We start from the raw sequence: 24,830 nt of genomic DNA on the forward strand, positions 1-24,830 counted from the left end.
AAATGGGAGAGAGGCAGAGAGAGAAATGGAAAGAGAGAGAGAGAAAGAGAGAGAGGGAGAGAAAGAGAATACCAAGCAGGCTCCACACTGTCAGCACAGAGCCTGATGTGGGTCTTGAACTCAGGAACTGTGAGATCATGACCTGAGCCATAGTTGGCACTTAACCAACTGAGCCACCCAGGTGCCCCTAGACCTTTTCTCCTTAGTTCAATAGTAGTTGCACGCATGTGTGCGTGTGCGTGTGTGCACACACACGCACACACACACACACACACACAGTGGAAAGATCTTGATCATAATACTACCAGTAACTCATGAAGATTCTTGGCCATTACACTCCTCACTGCATTCAGCTTGGTTTCTTTAGCAAGCTGTTTAGGAGGATGGGAGGGCAGGAATGGATAATATAACCACCACCCCCAGCCTCCAGCCTCCTGGCTGTTAAAGTATGCTTCTTCCTCTTTTCTCTCTTCTACACTCTCAGGGTCCTCTGTAAGCACTTAGGAAACAGAAAAGAAATACGTAAATCACATTTCAAGAGACATCAGCTTATTTTGATTCCATTAATTTAATGGGAATGACTGCTCAGGAAACCTGTTCTGACTTGATCAAGGGAGCTTGGTGTAGGCAAATTCTCCACCTGGCATACAGAACTTGGGCAAAAGGTGTGGCTGCCAAGGGAGACAGGAGTGACTCACACCTGCTTACGAGTCAGCAGGGGCCCTACCCTAGACACGTCCCTTTCTCCTCCTCCCTGTTTTTCCTCTGTCTGTTCCATGCTTCCAGGCCTTCCTTGCTTCCAGGCATCCTGGGAAACAGTGGCTGAAATCACATGGTGATGAATCATAACCCATCTGACCACTCAAGTGAAGGCAGTAACAATGACTCCTGAAGTTTCAAGACCCAAAGTCCCAACTCCCAGGCCATGATAGTTTCAGAGCACCTCTAGTTCAAAGGCCTCTGGCCAGAGCTGCTTGCTCAAAAGGGAGGATAGCTCTGAATCTGGACCAAAGCCAAGTTCATTCAGGATGCCAAAGAACTTACACAGTGAGTGAGGTCTGTGAATCAGGCTTTGGGTGTATCCTGGCAATTAAAAAAAAAATCATCCAGTGTTGGAATCACAGGATTGTAGCATTTGAAGTCTGAAGGGACTTTTAGATCTATCATATCAAAGAATTTCAGGATTAAAACAATGTGTATTATTGATCTTATCCAAAATTGTATTGCAACTGGCTGGTACTATCTCACCAGAACCCATTGCTAAATTTTCAGGAAATTTATGAACCAGTTGACTTTGGTGGGATATTTACACCAGAGAAATTAACAAGCAGTACAAATCAGGGCTTCCTTCTTCCCCCTTTCCTCTTCCACCAAAAGTTGATTGTTAAAGATTTACTGGCACATCCTCGATCCTTTTATTTATGGATGAATTGAGCCCAGAGAGGAGAAATGACTTACCTAGGATCATACTGTTAATTAGTGTCAGAATTTAGACTCCAAATCTTTTGCATTCTATTTCCATCGATGGCTATTGAAAGCATAGCTCTGTCAGCCAAGACCCAGCATCCTGCCCAAAAATAGAGCCATGAAGATGTTACCGCCATAACCACAGGGAGTAAGAGACAAATAGTTATCTTGAAAATAAGTTGTCAGGGGAAAGAGACTGCCTGCTATTTAGACCCATCCTGGAACTTTCTCTAGGGGTGGAGGCTAAGTAATGAGCACCGTTCTTGTCATACGTATGTGGAATGCAACAGGGAGACTGGACACAGTCCCTTCTTTGTAACAACCTCAACAAGAAGAGGCTTGGTAGTCCTGGAAGAAAAAGTGGCATGTTTGGTAGATTGGGGGTAAACAGCCTGACTATAAATAAGAAGGGATTCAGATCTGTAGCCTGAAAATCCATCACCGAGTACGCGTTCTCAGATTTGCTCTACTGTCTCTTGTGATGACTGTGGTTCCAAAGCAGAAACAAACGAACATCAATGCTTGCACCTGTTTCCCTGGTGTGACTTCTTGTCCTTGCCCAGCAGAACTCAAAAGTCCTGATTTAGGACTTTCACAGGATGGCAGAAGTAGAGAAAGCAGGGCCTGCTACAAGCCAGGGGAGCAAGCAAGGAGAGGGCAGATGAAAAAGATGGAAACCCTGCCTGGGCTGCACCTTCCAAGTGGGCCTCCAGAGCTGGTGCTCAGAAAGGCAGAGGGGTCCCCACTCCACAGAGGGGAGTGAGTCCAGAAGGAACGGGGAGGCCTCTGCTTCTCCCTGGCTGAACCACCTGGACTAGCAACTGGAGCAGGGAACGGGAGCAGCCATAGTGTATGGGATGCGGAAGAAAGGCGGAATCCTAACATTTCCAAGGCAGGAGAGAAAGGGTCAGATGTCTCTCTGGTTTTCATTTCCTCCACACTCACTCTGAAATCCCTTACAGTCGCTCTGGTCAACTGCCTTACTACTGGTGCCTTTCTCATCATTTTCCAGAGGCTCTTTGTCCGTCCTGGCCTCCTCATCCGTGACAACGTTTGCTACATCTGACTCTGAGAGAAACCTGCCTTCTGATCTCAGACACTGCAACCCCTACCCTATTATTTCATCCTTTATAAGGTTGCAATCTCTTTATCCATCACTGTACTCTTGGCCATGAGTAGAGTCAAGATCTCATCTGAAGAGTGATGTGATTCCTAGTGTCACTGACCAGGACAAGAGGTCACTTGTGATGGGCAAAGGAGAAGAAAACTCAGGCCCTGGGTGGGTGGCCTTCTTGTCCAGACTTCAGATACCATGTGTGTAAGGAGGGCAGAAGAAAACCAGTCAAGTGGAAATAGCCAGTCAAATCCTTGGAAGAGAGGAGCCCAGACAGGGACCCAAAGAAGCCATACCACCTTTGAGGACATGGTAGGGCCCTATTCCCCTTTGGAATGAAACCCATGAGTCCCTCAGAACAACCTGGCTGTGCTAGGTGAGAACCGAATACCTTGCAAATCCGTTATTTGTTGTATTCTCTTTTGGTCTCTGTTAGTACTTGGAAAACTCTTTTTTTTTTTTTTTTCCAACAAATGTCTCATTTATTTTTATTTATTTATTTATTTTTTTAACGTTTATTTATTTTTGAGACAGAGAGAGACAGAGCATGAACGGGGAGGGTCAGAGAGAGGGAGACACAGAATCCGAAACAGGCTCCAGGCTCTGAGCCATCAGCACAGAGCCTGACGCGGGGCTTGAACTCACGAACCACGAGATCATGACCTGAGCCGAAGTCGGCCGCTTAACCGACTGGGCCACCCAGGCGCCCCAACAAATGTCTCATTTATTACTGAACGAACACACTGGTGCAGAAGCACAGTAGCAGAGAAAAATCATTTTCCTGATAAAACATATCCATTGTTCAGGCAGTTGTGATGTTTACAGAGTAATAGGATAGGAACACGTGACCTTCATACAGCATAACCTTGTGTGCCATCTTGTGTGCGATCCCTTATTGACCCAGCCTGGTCCTTCTTCAATGCTTCCTCTCAGAGTTGTACCTGATTTTATTACCAGTTTTCATCCAAATCCAGTGGGGAACAGGATGATTCTGCTTTTGTTTCTTGTCCAGGAATCGCTTGATCCTGAAAGTCTTGTGGGAAGACATGGCGAGGGACAGGCAACTGGACACAGAGAAAAGGAGAGAGAAGGGAAAGTCTTTTTTAATAACTTCCAGTGTATGGGGTGCGTGGGTGGCTTAGTCAGTTAAGCATCTGACTCTTGGTTCCGGCTCAGGTCATGACCTCACGGTTTGCAAGTTTGACCCCCGTGTAAGGCTCTGTGTTGACAGCGCGGAGCCTGCCTGCGATTCTCTCTCCAACTCTCTCTGCCTCTCTCAAAATAAATAAATAAACTTAAAAAAAAAAGTTCCAGTGTATCACAGCAGTAGTAATGGAGAAAAGTTTTCTTTAGGGTGGAAATACTAATGCAGTGGCAGCATACTAAATCATTGAGTTTCTGGGTTTTGAACTGACTTTATTTATTTGTTTGTTTATTTATTTATTTATTTATTTTTATTGAGAGAGAGAGAGGGTGCAGGGAGAGAGAGGGTGAGAGAGAGAATACCACAAGGGGCAGATTTGGAGAAAAGCAGGACTCACCGGATGCAGGGCTTGAACTCACAAACCATGAGGTCATAACCTGAACCGAAGTCAGATGCTTAACCGACTGAGCCACCCGGGCATCCTGAAGTGACTTTTTATATCTGCCTCCTCTTCTTCGCAATTCCTCTTCTGGACTTCCGACCCTCTCCACTGCCCTGATCCTCCCCTCCGCCTCCTCAGGCTGCACCATGAGGCTTTTCTGGCCCCTTGTTCTGTGTCTGCCCACCCGGTCCTCAACAATGCCAGCCCTTGTCAAGACTTCAGTTGTCACCTTTGTGAGGATGATCCCAAACTGTGACTCTGGTCTTGACATTTCTCCAAATTTCCAGCCTTCCTCTGGGCCACACTGCTTGGTGAGGCAGTTGCTGTCTTAAGTCAGCATTTCCAAAGCGGAATTTAATTCTTTCAGTCCAAGCTCAAAACTTTCAAAATGATCTTGAACAACTTGCTGACATCTAGTTATCAAAGCATATTGACCTCATGTGCACTGATCTCTTCATGCCGCCCTCTTCTGTCCCACATCCATGTCACCACCTAATCCGGGCTCCCATTACTTCCTCCCCACACCATTGCAAACCCTCCTAACTGGTCTCCCCACTTCCGTTCTCTATCCATTCCAAATCAACCTAGATCGACCTTGACAGATTTCCCTTCCCCAAGCGCAGTCAAAAATTTGTACTCCTTGGCTCAAAGTGCCTCACTCTGCCTGATATTCAAGGTCACCAATGGTGGGTGCACCGTCACCAAAATCTACCTCCATCTTTTCCTCAACACAAGCTCGTGCTTCCCTGCCTGTTTCAAAATGCATTTTATTTAAAAAATTTTTTTTTAATTTTTTTTATGTTTATTTATTTCTGACAGGTAGAGGGAGAGACAGAGCATGAGTGGGGGAGGGGCAGAGAGAGAGACACACGGAATCTGAAGCAGGCTCCAGGCTCTGAGCTGTTAGTACAGAGCCTGACGCGGGGCTCAAACTCACGGACCTTGAGATCATGACCTGAGCCGAAGTCGGACCCTCAACTGACTGAGCGACCCAGGTGCCCCTTTTAAAAAAATGTTTAATGTTTGTTTTTGAGAAAGAGAGAGAGAGAGAGAGAGAGAGAGAGTGCAAGTAGAGGAGGGTCAGAGAGAGAGGGAGACACAGAATCAAAGCAGGTTCCAGGCTTCAAGCTGTCAGCACAGAGCCCAATGCAGGGCTCAAACCCACGGACCGAGAGATCATGACCTGAGCTGAAGTCGAATGCTTAACAGACTGAGCCACCCAGGTGCCCAATGCATTTTTTTTTTTTTAATTTTAATGTTTACTTATTTTTGAAAGAGAGAGCTTGAGCAGGGGAGGGGCAGTAAGAGAGGGAAACGGAGGATCTGAAGCAGGCTCTGAACTGACAGCAGACAGCTTGATGTGGGACTTGAACTCATAAACCATCAGATCACAACCTGGGCCGAAGTCGGATGCTCAACCAACTGAGCCACCCAGGCGCCCCTAGTCCAAAATGCATTTTAAATGATAGGTCCACTCGGACCTTTTCCTGATACCCTCTCCAGATGCCCTGCTTGCTCTCATGCAGCCCTAGTGCTCTGCGGGCTCCCTTCCTGCCCTGTATCATCACAAGGCCCATGCTTGTTACCGTCCGTCAGCTCCTTCGTTTCCCCACCGCGGGGAACGCCGTCACCTCTTACAGGGCCCAGGCCAGAAACTGGAGGATTCCAGATGCCTTCCTCTATCTCACTCGGGTCCTTGCAAATCAGCCTCTGAGACAGCTCTCTCACATCTGTCCCCTCTGGTCATCCTCCCTTGCCCTGTGTGAGTTCAAGACATCCCCATCTGGGAGCTGGGGCAGGACCGTCCTTGTGGCACTGAGATAGAAAGCCTGCCATCTCCACCCAGCTCGTTACCTGTGTGATTCTGGGGAGGTTGCTCGGCTTTTCTGAGCATTAGTTTTCTCACCTGCGAAGGGTTAAAAAAATAAAATAAAATAATTTCCCACCTGGCCCCTGGCTGCAGTGACACAAGAATAAATCCAGTGCTCTCTATGCTACCAAGGAGCTCTATAAAAAAAAAACAACACAAAACCCTGTCTGATCCCACCTATAACTTCCAATGCCAATAACTGGCAGAATAAAATTTTGTTGTTTTTTTTCTTTTGTATTTGTTGGGTTTTTTTTTTTAATTTTTTTGGTTGTTTTATTTTTTATTTTGTTATTTATTTTTTATTTTTTATTTTTTATTTTTTTGCTTAGCCTGTAAGACCGTGCACGCCATGGCCTGGCTGTACATCTTACTGCTCTGAGGAGCCCCCAAGATAAAAAAGCAAGCATGCTCCCTGCACGCAGCAAGTCCTTGCACACACTCAAGTCTTGCACGTGCTGTTGTCCAGGTCTCTGATCATCCTGAGCCACCTCCGCTTTACCCCTTGATGCTTTCCACGTCTACTAACTTCTCACGCTCTTTAAGACACAACTGGAGGGTCACCTTCTCTGAGAAGCCTCCCTGGCCCCCCAGGAAATGTGGGGAGTGCTCCTCTGTATTCCAATCATCCCCATACTTAGTCCATGCTATTTTCCAACTGGCTCTCCTTCCTGCTGAACTTGAGGTCCCTGTCCTGTTGGACTTGATACCCTGGTACCCAGCTCTGGGCCTAGGATATATATACTGCTAATGATTTTGTATTGAACAACTGAAGGAATGAATGAATCCTATCCGTGCCCCCCACTCCCACATACTATAAGTTCATCAAAGACCAAGGTTGTATTTCTTCTAACATCTGCCAGTTGGTCCTACGCTAAAGAGATTGTTAATCAATCCTTGGCTGTTTAAAGAACAGCCAAGGAGGACAGTGTGGCACACAGTGGGCAAAGGGGACAATAAGATGAGCCAAGGGGGCCAGACAGGAATGGAGCTTTGAGGCCATGGGAAGAAAGAGTGTGGGCTTCGTGCAAGTACAGTAGGAAGCTACCGGAGGGGCTGAAATAGACGAACAACTTCAGGTTTATGATTTTAAGCAAAGCCGGGCCGTAAAGGCCACATGCTGTATGACTTCATTGTATGACATACTTATCACGCTCAGAACCCTCCCCAGGAAATATTCAGTTTTCTCATCTCTAAGGTTAGACCAACTCACGTCCAAGGTCACGTTTAGTTCCATGTTTTTTTTTAATTTCTTGTTAAATAAAAAATGACTGTTAAGCTAAAGGAATAGAACCCGGCATAGCAACCCCAGGGAAGGGATGCCTAGATTCTGTTTCAGCAGCACTATGATATGGTGGGAAGGACCCAGGAGATTTGCATTCTTCACTGGTTTGAGCATTTACCACTGGAGTGACCTTAGAAAAATCATCAAATCCTCCAGCTCTTTGTTTTTGTATCTCTAAAATATGGGAGCTCTAGAGGGTGGCTTCAATGGTCCCTCCCATAGAAAGTTTGAGTTTTAACCCACCCTCGCTTTCCGAAGGCAACCTAGACCCATCTTGGAATAAAGTATGTATTCACCCACATTGTAGATTCTAACAGTTTTAATAAAATTAACGCCATTGATTTTTTTCTGTTAAAAAGACTGAGATATGGGGAACCTGGGTGGCTCAGTCAGTTAAACGTCCGACATTTGATATCAGCTCAGGTCTTGAACTCAGGGTCATGAGTTCAAGTCCTGCTTTGGGTCCATGCTGGGTGCACAGTGTGCTTAAAAATATAAAAAAAATTTAAAAAGACTGAGAGAAATACATGGAATATATTGCATATTAAAAAGAGTGTGGTAGCTCCATCTCCAAGAAAACACCAATTAGTAGATGATGCTGGTGGTGCAGGACGGACCTGGAATGGGAGCTCACAGAGGCACGACTGAGGACAAGGCGTGGATCCCTGTCACCAAGCTGGGCCACCTGATCAATGACATGAAGATGAAGTCCCTGGAAGAGATCTATCTCTTCTCCCTGCCCCTCAAGGACTCCGAGGTCATGGACTTTTTTCTGGGGGCATTCCTCAAGGGTGAGAGTTTTTCTGTTTTTGTTTTTGTTTTTGTTTTTTAATGTTTATTTATTTTGAGAGAGACAGAGACAGACTGTGAGCAGGTAGAGGCAGAGACAGAAGGCGACACAGAATTCGAAGCAGGATCCATGCTCTGAGCTGTCAGCACAGAGCCCAATGTGGGGCTCAAACCCATGAACCGCAATATCATGACCTGAGCTGATGTTGGACGCTTAACGGACTGAGCCACCCAGGTGCCCCTCAAGGATGAGGTCTTGAAGATTATGCTTGTGTAAAGCAGACCCCTGCTGGCCAGAAGACTAGGTTCAAGGCATTTGTTGCCATCGGAGATTATTGCGGACACGTTGGTTTGGGTTTAAGTGCTCCAAGGAGGTAGTCACTGCCATCCATTGGGCCATGATACTGAACAAACTTTCCATTGTCCCTGTGAAGTGAGGCTACCAGGGGAACAAGGTTGGTGAGCCCCACACTGTCTCATGCAAGGTAGCCAGCGCCTGTGGCTCTGTGCTGGTGTGTTTCATCCTTGCCCACAGAGGCACTGGCATCCCTGCCCACAAAGGCACTGTCTCAGCCCCTGTGCCCAAGAAGCTACTGGTGATGGCCAGTATTAACAACTGCCACCCCTCACCCAGGGGCTGTACTGACACTGTGGGCAATTTCAGCAAGGCCACTTTTTCTTTTTAAATTTATTTATTTATTTATTTATTTATTTTGAGAGAGACAGAGACAGTGCAAGTGGGGGAGGGGCATAGAGAGAGGGAGAGAGAGAATCCCAAGCAGGCTCTGTGCTACCAGCACAGAGCCCCATGTGGGGCTCGAGCTCATGAAACTGTGAGATCGTGACCTGAGCTGAAACCAAGAGTTGGATGCTTAACAGACTGAGCCACCCAGGCACCCCGATCCATGTCACTTTTGATGCCATTTCCAAGACCTACGGTTATCTCACCCCTGACTTCTGGAAAGAGACAGTGTTTGCCAAGTCTCCCTACTAGAAATTCACTGACCGTCTTGGGAAGGCCCACACCAAAGTCTCTATACAGGGGATCCCGGCTCCAGCTGTGGCCACTACATAGTGTTACACAAGAAAACTAAAGTGAAGTAAATCCTGTAAAAGAAAAGAATGTGATAGATTTATAAACACTGACATGGAAGATGTCCCATGAGTGTTGCTGTTAGAAAACTGAGTTACAAAACAGTATGTGGTATAGTCCTCCCTTATCTGAGGGGGTCAGCTACCCTCAGTCAACCTCAGTCTGTAAGCAGATGATTGTCCTTCTGGCACATCAGTAGGTCAGTAGCAGCCTAACACTATATCACAGTGCCTCCGTCAGTCACCTCACTTCATCTCATTATGTAGGCATTTTATCTTCTCATGTCATCACAAGAGGAAGCAGAGTGAGTACAGTCTGGTAAGCTATGTTGAAAGATCACATTCACCTGACTTTTACTACAGTATATTCTTATAATGTTTTTATTTTATTATTGTCTATTATTGTTTATCTCTTGAAATTAGACTTCATCATAGGCATGTACATATAGGAAAAAACAGAGTATATATAGGGTTGGATACTCTCTGTGGTTTTAGGCATCCACTGGGGCCCTTGGGATGGATCCCCCATCGATAAGGAAGGACAACTGCATAATATATCATTTTTATAAGACAAGAGTGTATGCACATATAAATACACAAATCTTTTCCTCGCTCAGTCTTTACTGTCTTACTATGCACCACAGTCCGCCCAGTGGCTCCAGGCAAACACACAGAAATCAGTCACTCTTGGTTCCTTCCCTTCCTTCGCACCTTAGCTCTCTCTCTTCATAGGAGACAGGGGGAAAGCCCATGGATGTTGGGAAGTTTTATGGTCTTGGGAGAGAAGACAATGCACCAAAGAAGATTAGAGAATAATTTGGAATAGATGTTGTCATTGGAGGAGAAAGAACCCTGCGGCCGCGGTGGTCAGAGAAGAGACATGAAGGGGCTGAGTTGGGCTCGAGTGGGGAGTCAGGCTAGATGAGGGCAGGCCAGAGGAGCAGGCATGTGAGGGAAGTGGAGGGAGTGTGTGGCATGTCAGAGGAGAGGGGCCACTACTGAGCAGGCTGGGCAAGGCACTTGTGTTCATCTTCTAGGGCTCCCACAACAGAGTTCCACAGATCGGAGGTGTTTAAACAACACAAGTTCATTTTCTCAGTTCTGGAGGCTGGAAGTCCAAGATCAAGGTGTTGGCAGGATTGATTCCTTCTGAGGCCTCTGTCCTTGGCCTGCAGATGTTGCCTTCTTCCTGGGTCCTCACACAGTCTTCTTTCCGCATGTGTCTGTGTCCTAAACTCCTCCTCCTTTTATAAGGACACCAGTCAGACTGGATTAGAGTCTATCCTACTGACCTCATTTTAACTTAATCACCTCTTTAAAGACCCTGTCTCCAAATACAGTCACATTCCGAGGTGCTGGAGGATAGGATTTTGAGGGAAACACAGTTCAGTTTGTCACACTGTCTATGCCTGAGGTATAGTAGGTGGTCAGGAAATGGTTGAAAGACTGAATAAATGAAGCGCATGAGATTGCTTTGTTTATGGGCACAGCAGGAAGTTTGTAGGACACTTAAAGTTGGAAAGATCATGAAGAGAAAGTCTAGATCCAAGCTCTAAGACACTCTTGAGCAAAGGACCCCCATGATGTTGATGTTGTTGCAAGCACATTAGACGACAATGTTATGCCCTGTGGTTTGGAGCAGAGGTGAGCCTGGGAGCAGAGAGATCAGGTGAAAGACCATTTCAGTCATTCCAGGTGTGTGGTGACAAGAGGTAGTGGCCACAGAATGAAAGCTGGAGGCAGATGGATGTGCCCAGGGTGGGGGTGGGAGGGGGTGGTGTTCCAAGCACCTGCACCCAGCTGATGTGTATGTGAGAGCCATATTCTGCCTTCACCTTGAGAACAAGGAGTCCTCTAGAAACTGGAAAGGCAGTGGTTACCAAAGCTGTGTAAGATGATCTCATAGGTCCTGGGACATCAATGACTCCAAACAATTCCTTTTGATTCAGGGCCCTCTCAATTTGTCCCCACCCTCAGCTGGGTCTACTCTGCCCTTGAATATGAGTAGACTGCACTAAGACAGATTCTGATTGGTTGGCAGAGATATTAAACTTATTCCCACCTTGTCTTGGATTTTGTGGTTCTCTCCCCTAAGCACACCACTTGTACCCACTAGGATGCCCTCTCCCTTCTTCCCTTCCTCTGAAAATTCTACCTGGCTTTCAAGGCCCAATTTATATATTGCCTCATCCACACACCTCTTGGAAGCACTACAGCTCATGTGGGTCTGTCCTTTGGCTGAGCCCTAATCACATAAGGGCTCACTATAAGATGATATATAGTGATACTATAAGATGTATCATGACGTTAAATAAGGTACCATGCCCACGCTTGAGATATTTGGAACATTTTTATGCCATGCAAACTCCCCCATGAGACTCTAAGTTCCTTGAGGTCATGGATTTGGAGCTTCTTATGTATTTGCTACACTGTGAAACCTAGTGCATATTAGGTGCTCAACAAATTAATGCTGAAACAATAGCCAACATGCCAAAGGTCCACATAAATGGAATTAGCAGGCAAAAAAGGGCAGAGATAGAATATAAGCATATTCATTTCAATTCGTAGAAATGACCACTAAGCCCCAACCCCACCAGCTTGCCCAGTACTTCCTTAATACTGCTCAAAAAAAGCCTTAGCTCCAAGTCAAAGGGGCTCTTAACTTCCAAAAGGAGCTTCATGTGTAGGAACTCAAACTTGACTTAACCTCATATGCACAATGTTGATAAAAGGGTTGAGTGGAACAGACTCTTGGCAGTCTGCACCTGAGGAGGTGATTAACCAATCCTGGGAAGCAGGTAGGACCAACACTTCTGATAAGGATCAGGCAGAGGGCCTGAGAGGAGCTGGCACCAGGGTGGCCTTTGGGGAGGAAGGCTGTTGTTAGAATTTTCCTTAAGGGAAGAGACCAAAGGAGAATTGGCAATTTTTTTTGAGAAAATGTAAAAGCTGATCCTCAAATTTCCATAGAATTGCAGGAAGTAATGAATAACAAAAAGAATCTTGGGAAAGAAGAACAAATTGAAAGAAAAAAACAAGAAGAAGAACAAATTGAGAGGACTCACACTTCCTAATTTCAACATTTATCACAAAACTGCGGTAATCAAATGAGTGGAGTGCTGGCATAAGGACAGACAAATCGAGCAACAGAATAAAATTGAGAGTCTAGAGATAAACTCATGTGTCTATGGTCAAATGATTTGCAACAAGGGTGCCAAGTCCATTCAATGGGAGAGAGAACAGACTTACCAACAACCGATGCTGGAAAAACGGGATTCCTACATGCAAAAGAATGAAGTTGGGCTCTCATACACCGTACACAAAAATAACTCAGATTGATCAGTGACCTAAATATAAGGGCTAAAACCCCGGGGCACCTGGGTGGCACAGTTGGTTGAGCATCCGACTCTTGGTTTTGGTTCAGGTCATGATCTCATGATTCATGGGATTGAGCCCTGCTATCAGCATGGAGCCTGCTTCGGATTCTCTCTCTCCCTCTCCCCCCCCCCCTTTCTGCCCTTCCCCTGCTTTTGCTCTCTCTCAAAACAAATAAACTAAAAAAAAAAAATTAAAATTTTGTGCACCAAAGACATTATCAAGAAAGTGAAAAGAATCTATGGAATGGAAGAAAATATTTTCAGATCAAATATCTGATAATGGTTTACTATCTAGATTATATAAAGAATTCCTAGGGGTGCCTGGGTGGCTCAGTCCGTTGAGCATCCGACTTCAGCTCAGGTCATGATCTCATGGTTCGTGGGTTCCAGCCTCACATGGGGCTCTGTGCTGACAGCTCAGAGCCTAGAGCCTGCTTCAGATTCTGTGTCTCCCTCTCTCTGCTCCTCCCCCAGTCGTGCTCTGTCTCTCTCTCTCTCTGTCAAAAATAAATAATAAAAACTTAAAAAAAAAAAAAAAAGAACTCCTAACACTCAACAAGACAAACAACCAAATTTAAGAAATGGGCAAAAGACTTAAACAGACATTTCTCCAAAGAAGAAATACAAATGGCCATCAAGCATGTAAAAAGATATTCAACATCATTAATCATTAGGGAAATGTAAATCAAAACCACAGTAAGATACCGCCTTCTAACCATTAGGATGGTCATTATCAAAAACAAATAAATAGAAAGCAACAAGTACTGGTGAAGATGTGGAGAAACTGGAACCCTGATGGGGATGTAAAACGGTGCTGCCACTGTGAAAAGCTGGTGTCTCCCCCCAAAAACTAAACGTAGAATTACCATATGACCCAGCAATTGCACTCATAGGTATATAGACAAAAGAACTGAAAACAAGTGTACAGATACTTGTCCACATTATTCACAATCACCAAAAGGTAGAAACAACCCAAGCATCCATCAGCAGATGCATAGATAAACAAAACATTGTATTCAGTCCTAAAAAAGGAATAAAGTTCTGATATAACACAGACAAACCTTGAAAGCATTATGCTAAATGAAATAAACTCAACAAGGGGTGCCTGGGTGGCTCAGTCAGTTAAGCCTCTGACTTTTGATTTCGGTTCAGGTCATGATCTCACGTTCGGTGAATTTGAGCCCCACACTGGGCTCTGTACAGGAAGTGCAGAACCCGGTTGGGATTCTGTCCTTCCCTCTCTCTCTGCCCCTCCCCTAGTCATCTCACTCTCTCTTTCTCTCCAAATAAATAAACTTGAAAGAAAGAAAGAAAGAAACCAAACACAAAAGGTCAAATATTGTATGATCTCATCTATATGAAGCATCTACAAAAGGCAAATTGATAGACACAGAAAGTGTAATTGCAGTTATCAGGGGCTGGGGAAATGGGGAGTTATTACTTAATGCTCACAGAGTTCCTGTTTGGGTGGTAGAAAAGTTCTGGAAATCGATAGTGGTGATGCTGGTACAACACCGTGTATGTAATTAATGTCACTGAATTGTACTTTCAATGGCTAAGTGGCACATGGCAAATTCCGTTACCTATATTTCAGCACAATTCAAAAAAAAATCTTATAAAATGAAATGAAACAAGAATTGGTAGAGACAAGGAGGAAAGAGAATGCAAGGTGGGTACGGTGCTCTCTGGAATGGGTTGTTATTGGGAGACTGGATGGTGGTGGGCAGCCTTTTATTCCAAAGATATTTTGTGTTAGGCACCAAACATATGCCTAGATACAAAAAAAAAAAAAAGAAAAGAAAAGCAAGCAAGAAAATCATTAGCAGGGAAGATATGCTCCAGCAAATATGAGAGAAGCAACATTGACCTTTAGAGTTATGAGACACCCACAGGCTGTCTGGGTCAACCCACGATGCCAAGATAATGACTCTCAGGTCACTGTCTATGCCCAAGTTTTACCATTCTGGTGGCACTTATTTCCTCTGCCATGTCGAAGCTCAAGTCTCATATAATATATGGGAATGTCACAAAAAAATGTCTCAGGTGACAGGTGCCAGAAAGCTTGTGTAGCTCAAAAACGTTTACTCTTCCAGCCTCTCTTCTGTAGAAAAAAAAAAAAAAAGAGGGTGTGCCTGGGTGGCTCAGTCAATTGAGCATCAACAGTCCTGAGATCGAGCCCCGTGTTGGGCTCTGTGCCAAGTATGGAGCCTACTTGATTCTCTCTCTCCTTCCCTCTGCCCCTCTGTTGCTCAATATAAACAAAGAAGAAGAAAAAAAAAAGAGGCCAGTATGGCTTGCATAGTCCTTTCCATTTACTTTTTAAGACAAAATATGTCTGCTTCCTATTCTACAGCATTACAAACTCTGCTATCGTGAAAGCTGCACAGAGTCACGCTCCTTCCGCGAAGGCATGTGACTTTAAATCCTCCCCCTGGCGGGTCCAGGAGTTACCAGCTGCGCCAGGATAGTGCTGCCCGGCGCCGTCCTCCACCTCCTGGGACAGGCTCTGAGCAGGGTGGTGTTGCAACCTGTCTCTAGAATGGCATGAACATTGAGATACAGTACTTCTCAGTGCTTGGCACACAGTAGATACTCAAAATATGTTTGTGCGATACAGAGAATCCCAGTGCCCTCTGAGCTGGAGAAAGAAGCACGAGGAGGTGATTTTGAGGGGCAATAAAAGTGACATCCATGGAATACTAATGAAGTCTAAGTTCAACGTTAAGACAGGGACATGTTTATTTTTAAAAATTTTTAATGTTTATTTTTGAGAGAGAGAGACAGAGCGTGAGTAGGGGAGGGGCAGAGAAAGAAGGAGACACAGAATCTGAAGCAGGCTCCAGGCTCCGAGCTGTCAGCACAGAGTCTGACAGGGGCTCGAACCCACGAACCATGAGATCATGACCTGAGCCGAAGTTGGATGCTTAACCGACTGAGCCACCCAAGCACCCCTAAGACAGAGACATTTTTAAAAGAGAGCACACACCGTCCTTTATTTGCTTCAAGTGTCTTTGAATATCTCTGCCATTTCATTTCAATGATCTTAAACCTTCCATTGGATCAGGAACTGATTTTCAGAAATAGCCACTGTTGAAATGAAGACTGAACTGACTGTAAATCGGGCATGTCATTAATTAAACCTACTGAATGAAATAGACCACCTGAGGGGCACCTGGCTGGCTCAGTCCCAAGAGCATGAGACTCTTGATCTCAGGGTTGTGAGTTTGATCTCACATTGGGTATAGAGATTACTGAAGAAAATAAAAACTTTAGGGGTGTCTGGGTGGCTTAGTCAGTTAAGCGTCTGACTTCAGCTCAGGCCATGATCTCATGGTTCATGAGTTTGAGCCCCATGCTGGGCTCTGTGCTGACAGCTCAGAACCTAGAGCCTGCTTCAGATTCTGTGTCTCCCTCTCTCTCTGCCCCTCCCCCATGTGTGCGCGCGCTCTCTCTCTCTCTCTCTCAGAAATAAACATTAAAAAAAATTTTTTAAGAAAATACTTAAAAAAATAAGTGAAATAGACCTCCTCAAAAGCACAAATAAAAGTGATGTAAAGAGACTTTTAAAAAGGATACTTCTGTATGAATGACATCTGGGTAAATTTGATATGATGGCTAGTTTGCTTACTTTTATTTTCACTGCTTTCTTCTGATCTAACTTGTGCTATGCAGTTACACCCCACAGCTGGCCCTAAACACTAATTGCTAAGAGACAGCTCTTGCAGGGAGGTAGATTCAATTAGCATCATGTCTTTAATGACCCCACATATAACATGTGTCACATGTATAATTACTTATTTTATGGCATCATGCTATCCCATAGATAAACAAAAACTTTGAGAAAATTTACTAGCTTTTTGGGGCGTGTCCCCCAAAGGGTGTCATTTTCATTTGAACCAGTAACCAAGATGAAAATAACCCTACTGTCAAGGGTTAACCTGTGGAGGTACATTAAGTTCAGAAATTCCCCCTTGTGAGGGGGAATTTTAACATAAAATGGCCAAAATGTCCATCACACCCACACGTACAAGGGAAGGCACAGCGTTGGAAGTGTACATTTGAATAATCTAGACATCTTGTATTCAGAGAACTCAGAGAAAAGCATGGGAGACTTCCCTATGAGTAAATCATTAATACAAAGTCTGACTTGGGGCACCTGGGTGGCTCAGCCAGTTAAGCATCTGACTTTAGCTCAGGTCATGATCCCATGATTCATGGGTTCGAGTCCAGCGTCAGGCTCTGTGCTGACCGCTCGGAGCCTGGAGCCTGCTTTGGATTCTGTCTCTCTCTCTCTCTCTCTCTCTCTCTCTCTCAAATAAATAAACATTAAAAAAAAACAAAGTCTGACAAGGACACAAGGCAGACATGAGGAGGGGTTAGAGGCCAGCCACAGCCTCTATGTGGGGATTCAAAAATGAAACACGAATATCGAACAATGAACGGGCGTTTTCATGGCAGACAAAAGTCAGGATGACATTCCAGAAAGAATGAGCAGAGCAGCACGTGCCAGGGCATGAAAAGGGTGGTGGGTTTGGGAGAATTCCCTGTAAACCTGCGCTGCTGTACCTGGGGCAAAATCAGTGGGAGGTCAGAAGAACAATGGAAAACTTGAGGTAAAGCCTGAGATTTCTCCTCACTAGGTAATAAAGGAAGCCTCTGCACAGGCAGTTGTCTTCATCTTAAAATACAAAGGTAAGTTGGGGTATTGGATTGTAAAATACGATTGAGATAGAATGAGCAGTCTTAGGAACAACTGAACCCCCAATCACCAAGCTCAGCCGTGCTCCTCAGAGAACCAGTAGCATCAAAAGAAGACTGTCTCTTGCCATGCTCCCTCCATCTCCGGTTTTTAAGAACTTGTCCGTTTACCACAAGGAAGCCAGGCGAAAGAAGGACAATCAGATGTGGAGGGTATTGGGGCAGTTCCCAACGGGCTGAGACTGCGGTCACTGTGCTGCTGTCCTGGGTCAAGACTGAGAAGCTGCGGAATGAGAGTTAGGGGTGTGGCAGGTAGGAGATGATGCACAAGGAACAGCAGTCCGGAGAACTGATAGTTTCTGTTTTGTTTTTTTTTTAAAGTTTATTTATTTATTTTTGAGAGAGACAGAGACAGCATGAGCAGGGAAAGGGCAGAGAATCCCAAGCAGGCTGCACTGTCAGTACAGAGCCTGACGCAGGGCTCGAGCCCATGAAACCGTGAGATCATGACCTGAGCTGAAAACCAAGAGTCGAACAAAGGCTTAACCGACTGAGCCACCCAGGTGCCCCAGAACCGACAGTTTCTACACAGTAGAGTTCTGTTCTCTATTGCCTACTTGCCATTCTCTAAGAAAGGCGGCTGTTGCTGGCAATTCTCATTCCACACCCACCACTTCTGCTGTGGATGGATTTCCTCCCCTAATGTCTTCCACCATCCAAATGTTTCTGCTATTCACGCCCTCAGAATGGAGATTCCACATGAAGCTGTCTGGTGTTTATCATGGACCACAGGAGGTGCTCTGCCTCTCATTCTGTTTCCTCCCCAACGTCCACTACTCCCTACCAGAAAAGATTAGAAATTCTCTCTGATCAAGATGTGACAAGGTTCATTTGCAATTTAACAAATTATGTTCTTTTTGTGTAACAAATATAACTATTTTTTTTAATGTTTATTTTTGAGAGAGAGAGCACAGGCGGGATGGGGTGGGCACAGAGAGGGAGACACAGAATCTAAAGCAGGCTCCAGGCTCTGAGCTGTCAGCACAGAGCCTGATTCGGGGCTCGAACCCACGGACTGTGAGATCATGACCTGAGACAAAGTCAGACGCTCAACTGACTGAGCCACCCAGTGGGGTGCCAGGTGCCCCAACAAATAATTTTAGTAAGTTATTGCAGCATCTAATTGAGGAAGGGGAGGAGGAAAGGAGATAATATATACAAACCCACCATTCTGTGGTGGGTGCTCTCAACATATTATCTCATTTAATCCTCTCAATGTTCCTGTGAAGGAAGCTTGTTCAACCCATTTTACAGATGTGAAAATAAACAAGAACTGCCCAGCCCAGTTCTTGAATACAGTGGTCTAGGCAAGTATCCAGCACAGAAGATGACTGATAAATGGTAGGCAAGTTCCACTGGATCCTTGTCCCTGATCAAGTTGATAAAGATTTACCTAGGTTTTCCTGCTTTTTCACCCTGAGCCAGTTATCATGTCCTATCTTGGCACTCAAAACATATATTGATGGAAAACAGAAAGTTCTTCACACTATATTTGGCTCTCTAAAGGAAAAGTCAAAGTCTTATATGCATTTAAAATACTACTTTTTGCCACAAGGGATTTAAAGTGATTTACCACAAAGATAGGTACAATAACATGACTAAATATAAATATGAATAAAATAATAAGATTATAGATAACATAAATATAATAGCTAAAATAAAAGTTAATAACAGAAGAGTAAAAAAAAAGTATCATAAACTACAAGCTATAAGGAAATATATAGTTGCTATAATTAAGCCTTAATTTTTACTTTTTGTTTACTACCAGCCAAACTGAAAATGAAAACATGGTCAGTTAATACGTTTTTTTTTTTTTAATGTTTATTTATTTTTCAGGGAGAGAGAGAAAGACAGAGTGTGAGTTGGGGAGGGGCAGAGAGAGAGACAGGGAGACAGAGAATCCGAAGCAGGCTCCAGGCTCTGAGCTGTCAGCACAGAGCCCGACGTGGGGCTCGAACCCACAAACTGCCAGATCATGACCTGAGTGGAAGTCAGACAGTTAACCAACTGAGCCACCAGGCACCCCAGTCAGTTCTAAGTGTTAGAGAGAAAAAGAAACTTCCTCAAGGGAAGCTTAGCTTTCTAAAAATTTAGTTTTAAAATATATACCTCATACACAATTTCATATTAGCTTCTACCTTCCCTACCTAATGATAGAATAGACACTATTCCTATCATACATTCCCATAGCAAAAGCAAAGCATTAAAGTAGAATTCTCCAGTCAAGGTTAGAGTCTCTAGAAAGGTCCTCAAGGTGGGATACAGATTCCATATCAGTTATCAATTGCTATGTAACAAATCACCCCAAAGCTTAAACCAACCACCACTTTATTTGTTCATTATTCTGAGAGTCAGCAAATTGGGCTGAGCTTAGCTGGGCAGTTCTAACAGTGCTCAAGCCTCACACTATAGAGGTTCTGATTTAACTGGTCTTGGATGCAGCTCTTTATTGGCAGCTCCCCAGGTGATTCTTACATATTGTCAAGCTTAAGAACCACTGGCACAGTGCATAACCCTGAATCACAACTGAGAGAAGGCAATTATCCTCAGGTGAAGTTAAAAGGACTTTAAGAAATGCCAGACCCAGGGGTGCCTGAGTGGCTCAGTCGGTTAAGCATCCGACTTCCGCTCAGGTCATGATCTCACGGTTCATGAACTTGAGCCCCGCTTTGGGCTTTGTGCTGACAGCTCAGAGACTGGAGTCTTCTTCGCATTCTGTGATTCCCTCTCTCTCTGTCCTTCCCCTAGTTGCACTACATGTCTCTCTCAAAAAATAAATAATAAACATTAAAAAAATAAAAAAAAAAAGAAATGCCAGACCCAGATTATCCAAAACAATAGTGAAAAAGAACAAACTTGGAGAACTCATACTTCCTGACTTCAAAACTTACCATACAGTTACAGTAATCAAGACAGTGTATAGCATAAGTATCAATATATAGAGAGCAATGGATAAGAGCTGAGAGCCCAGAAATAAATCCTACTTTTATACTCAGTTGATTTTCAACAAGGGTTGAAAGAGCCCCAAGATCTTTCAAAGGGGAAAGAACATTCTTTTCAACAAATGGCACTGGGGCAACTGGATATCCACATGAAAAGGAATGATTCTGAATCCCTTCCTTCCATAATAGAGAAAAAGTAATGCAAAATGGATTACAGACCTACATGTAAGGGCTAGAATGCTATAACTCTTAGAAAAAAAGCCCAGGATTGTATACCATGGCCAAGTAGGATTTATCCCCAGAATGCAATGTTGTTTTAACATCCAAAATCCAACTAATGTAACTCACTATACTGATAGAATAAAGGACAAAAAAACCACATGGTCCTCAACAGCTGCAGAAAAATCATTGCTCAATATCCAATGATATTCATGATACAATCTCTCAACAAACTAGAAATAGGGGCACCTGGGTGTCTCAGTCGTTTAAGCGTCCAACTTCAGCTCAGGTCATGATCTCACAGTTCATGAACTTGAGCCCCATGTCGGGCTCTGTGCTGACAGCTCAGAGCCTGGAGCCTGCTTTGGATTCTGTGTCTCCCTCTCTGTGCCCCTCCCCAGCTTGCACTCTCTCTCTCAAAAAATACATAAAACACTAAAAAATTTTTTTAAAAAACTAGAAATAAAAGGAGGCTTCCTCAATTTGATACAGGCTATGTATGAAAACCTGACAGCTGACACTATACTTAATAGTGAAGACTGAACATATAATGGAATACAATTCAACCTTAAAAAGAAGGAACTTCTTTTTTTTGTTGTTTAAAATTTTTATTTATTTTTGAGAGAGAGAGAGAGAGAGACAGAGCATGAGCAGGGGAGAGGAAGAGAGGGAGGGAGACACAGAATCCACAGAAGGCTCCAGGATCTGAGCTGTCAGCACAGAGCCCGACATGGGGTCAAACTCACGAACTGTGAGATCATGACCTTAACCAAAGTTGGACATTTAATCGACTGAGCCACCCAGGTGCTCTGGAACTTTTTTTTTTTTTTAAGTTTATTTATTTATTTTGAGAGAGAAAGAGAGAAAGAGAGCAGGGGAGGGGCAGAGAAAGAAGGAGAGAGAGAATCCCAAGCAGGCTCCACACTGCCAGTACAGAGCCCAATGTGGGGCTCAAACTCACAAACCATGAGATCATGACTTGAGCCTAAACCAAGAGTTGTAAGCTTGACTGACTGAGCCACCCAGGTGCCCCAAAAAGAAGGAACTTCTGACACATACTACAACATGGATGAACCTTGAGGGCGTTATGCTAAGTGAAATAAACCAGTCACAAAAACATAAATACTGTATGATTCCACTGATAATGAAGTATCTAGAATAGTATAATCTGTAGAGGCAGAAAGTAGAATGGTGTTGTCCAGGGCTAGAAAGATAGGGGGATGGGGATTTTTTGTTTAGGGGGTACAGAGTTTCAGTTTGGGAAGACGAAAAGAGTTCTGGAGCTGGATGGTGGTGATGGTTGTATAACAATGTGAACGTACTCAATGCCACTGAATTGTACACTTAAAGATGGTTAAAATGATAAATCTTATGTTATGACTTTTATATTTCACCACAAGCTAAAAAGTAAAAAGAAGCAGGGGCACCTAGGTGGCTCAGTCAGTTAGGCATCTGCCTTCGGCTCAGGTCATGATCTCATGGTTCATGGGTTCAAGTCCCTCGTCGGGCTCTGCACTGACAGTGCGGAGCCTGCTTCTGATCTTCTGTCTCCCTCTCTGTCCGCCCCTCCCCTGCTCTCTCTCTCAAAAATAAAATAAACATTAAAAAAAAGAAGTAGATAAAACAGTGAAAAAAAAAACTAATGTTTCCCTCTAAGACTGGGAACAAGGAAAGAATATTTTCTCTCACCACTTTTATTCAACTTTGTCCCAGAGTCTCTAGCCAGTGAAATAATGCAAGAATAAACAAATAAAAGGCATATAGATTGGAAAGAGAAGAAGCATAACTGTCTTTATTCATAGAAACATGATCCTGTATGTAGACAATTTTAAGGAGTTTCCAAAAACTTACTAGAATTAGTAAACCAGATCAGCAAGGCCACAGGATAAACAAACCAATACACAAAATTAATTGTATTTCAATATACTAACAATAAACAATCTAAAAATAAAATTAAAAAGTAATTCCAGGGGTGCCTGGTTGGCTCAGTTGGTTAAGCATCTGACTTTGGCTCAGGTCATGATCTCACGGCTTGTGGGTTTGAGCCATGTGTCGGGCTCTGTGCCGACAGCTCAGAGCCTGGAGCCTGGTTCAGATTCTGTGTCTCCCTCTCTCTCTGACCCTCCCCCACTTGCACTCTGTCTGTCTGTCTGTCTCTCTCTCTCTCTCAAAAATAGACATTTAATTTTTTTTTAAAAAAAAAAGCAATTCCATTCACAATAGCATCAAAAAATAAAATACTTGGAAATAAATTTAACAAAAGAAGTGCAAGAACTAAAACCAGAAAACATTACCAGGTATTTATCTGAAGATCTGAATAAATGGAGAGATGTACCATGTACATAGACTAGAAGGCTCAATATAGTTAAGAGGGTAATCCTTCTGGGGTGCCTGGGTAGCTCAGTCGGTTAAGCAACCGACCAGCTCAGCTCATGATGTCGTGGCTGGTGACTTTAAACCCCGCATCGGGCTCTCTGCTATCAGCATGGGGCCTGCTTTGGATCCTTTCTCTCCCTCTCTTACTGCCCCTCCCCAACTAGCATGCATGCTCTTTCTTTCTCGAAAATAAGTAGACACTTAAAAAAAAAAAAAGGGAAATCCTTCATAAATTGATCTAGAAATTACATGAAATCCTTATTAAAATCTCATGAGTTTTTTGGTAGAGTTTGACAACTTGACCCTAAAAGTTATATGAAATTCAAAGAACCTAGAAGAGCCAAACAATTTTCAAAAAGAAGAACAAAGTTGGAGGACTTATACTACCTGATTTAAAAACTTAACTATACAGCTATAATAATTAAGACAATCTTATATTGGCATAAGCATAGATATATGGGGCAATGGAACAGAATAGAATGTCCAGAGATAAGCTCTTACCTTTATGATCAGTTGACTTTCAACAAAGATATGGAGGCAAAAAATATGTGTGTGTGTGTGTGTGTGTGTGTGTGTCCTTACCTCACAGTATTCACAAAAATTCATTAATAGACTTAAATATGTAGGAATTAAATAATTATGTTTACAGATGCTAAAATCTACCCCCCTAAAACCCCCTATCCCCCCAAAAAAACCCTGACTAAATAGCTCCTTGCTTTATTTTACTCAGGCAAATGACTGAGGCTAAAGATGGGCCAAATATCTTGAATGGAATTGTGTGTTATTTTGAACACCTTTATCAATATTTTTCACTTTGTGACCAGATTTGTCAAGCTGAGTCTCTTGGAAGGAAACCCCCATCACAGCATCCTGCTGGACATCTGCGTTGGAAAGAAAGGCAATGGGATTTTTTTTTTTTTTTTTTTTTTTAATTTTTTTTTTTCAATGTTTTTTATTTTTGGGACAGAGAGACACAGAGCATGAACGGGGGAGGGGCAGAGAGAGAGGGAGACACAGAATTGGAAACAGGCTCCAGGCTCCGAGCTGTCAGCACAGAGCCCGACGCAGGGCTCGAACTCACAGAGGCAAGATCGTGACCTGGCTGAAGTCGGCCGCTTAACCGACTGCGCCACCCAGGCGCCCCGGCAATGGGATTTTTAAGTTGACCCTGAGGGTATTGAAAAATCCTAGATGGGTTCTAAACTCAGATTTTGTTTTATAGAAGAATAAATTTGTTTTCCATTAAGAGAATTTAATTAAGAATTAGGCCAGTAAATTCTCAAACTCAGCTGTAATCATTCTCTCCAATTTATTTCGAAGACATGGCCAAGAAGGGGAGACCTACCCAGGGCTGTTTGCTACCAGATTTCTTTGGCCCCCGAGGGTGGAGAGGGTTTACAAAGCCCTCAGTCAGAAGCTGTGGTTATGGGGATTTCACACAGGAGATGCCCAAGTGTGTGTTTCTCCTGACAGCCTGGAACATTGCTGATCCAGGACCGAGCCTGCTTAAGTGAAACGCCTCGGAGGCAAGCAATCCCTCAATTAATCTTCTCTGGCTTCAGTAGACCTGAGAAATGAAAGGGCACAGCTCTCTCTCAAGGGAGAGCTGTGGGTTTGTCCGTGTCTTCTGGATTCCTTCCAGCTTCTGGGTAGGTTTTCTTTCTTGCAAGTCTGGAATGGGTGTAGAAAGCAGCACTTCATGTCCACCAGTGGTAGCATGCTCGTTCACCTACCAACACAAGCAGCAACTGGTAGGACCAACACCTTGCTTCTTTTGTTTAGAGATTTGGTACAAAGAAAAGCAAGCCCCCTCCTATGAGGCTAATAAAAGGGAATTTGTCTTTAAAACAAGGATATACACCCCAAACATGACTTCCACCTATCTCCCTACCTACCCACAAATACTCATTAAAGTTGAATTTAGGGGACGCCTGGGTGGCTCAGTCGGTGAAGCATAC

At 43.9% G+C, this 24,830-nt stretch overlaps 1 protein-coding gene and 1 pseudogene across 1 annotated transcript; one reads left to right on the forward strand and one right to left on the reverse strand.

The window, feature by feature from the left end:
- Positions 1-3,288: 3,288 nt before the first annotated feature.
- Positions 3,289-24,526, reverse strand: LOC131513820 (large ribosomal subunit protein eL39-like). The gene is made up of 2 exons (XM_058733074.1): positions 24,218-24,526; positions 3,289-3,645 (listed from the first exon to the last, which is right to left on the reverse strand). The coding sequence occupies exon 2, from the start codon at positions 3,627-3,629 to the stop codon at positions 3,498-3,500; it is 132 nt and encodes a 43-aa protein (XP_058589057.1). The 5' UTR covers positions 3,630-3,645; positions 24,218-24,526; the 3' UTR covers positions 3,289-3,497.
- LOC131515365 (small ribosomal subunit protein uS5-like) lies at positions 7,036-9,183 on the forward strand (annotated as a pseudogene).
- Positions 24,527-24,830: the final 304 nt, after the last annotated feature.

This window comes from Neofelis nebulosa, chromosome 6 (assembly GCF_028018385.1).
Source record: "Neofelis nebulosa isolate mNeoNeb1 chromosome 6, mNeoNeb1.pri, whole genome shotgun sequence".
In the NCBI taxonomy this organism is placed as follows: Eukaryota; Metazoa; Chordata; class Mammalia; order Carnivora; family Felidae; genus Neofelis; species Neofelis nebulosa.

Coding starts and splice junctions, on each gene's coding strand:
- LOC131513820 (XM_058733074.1), bottom strand. CDS start 3,629: ATGTCTTCCCACAAGACTTTCAGGATCAAGCGATTCCTGGACAAGAAA.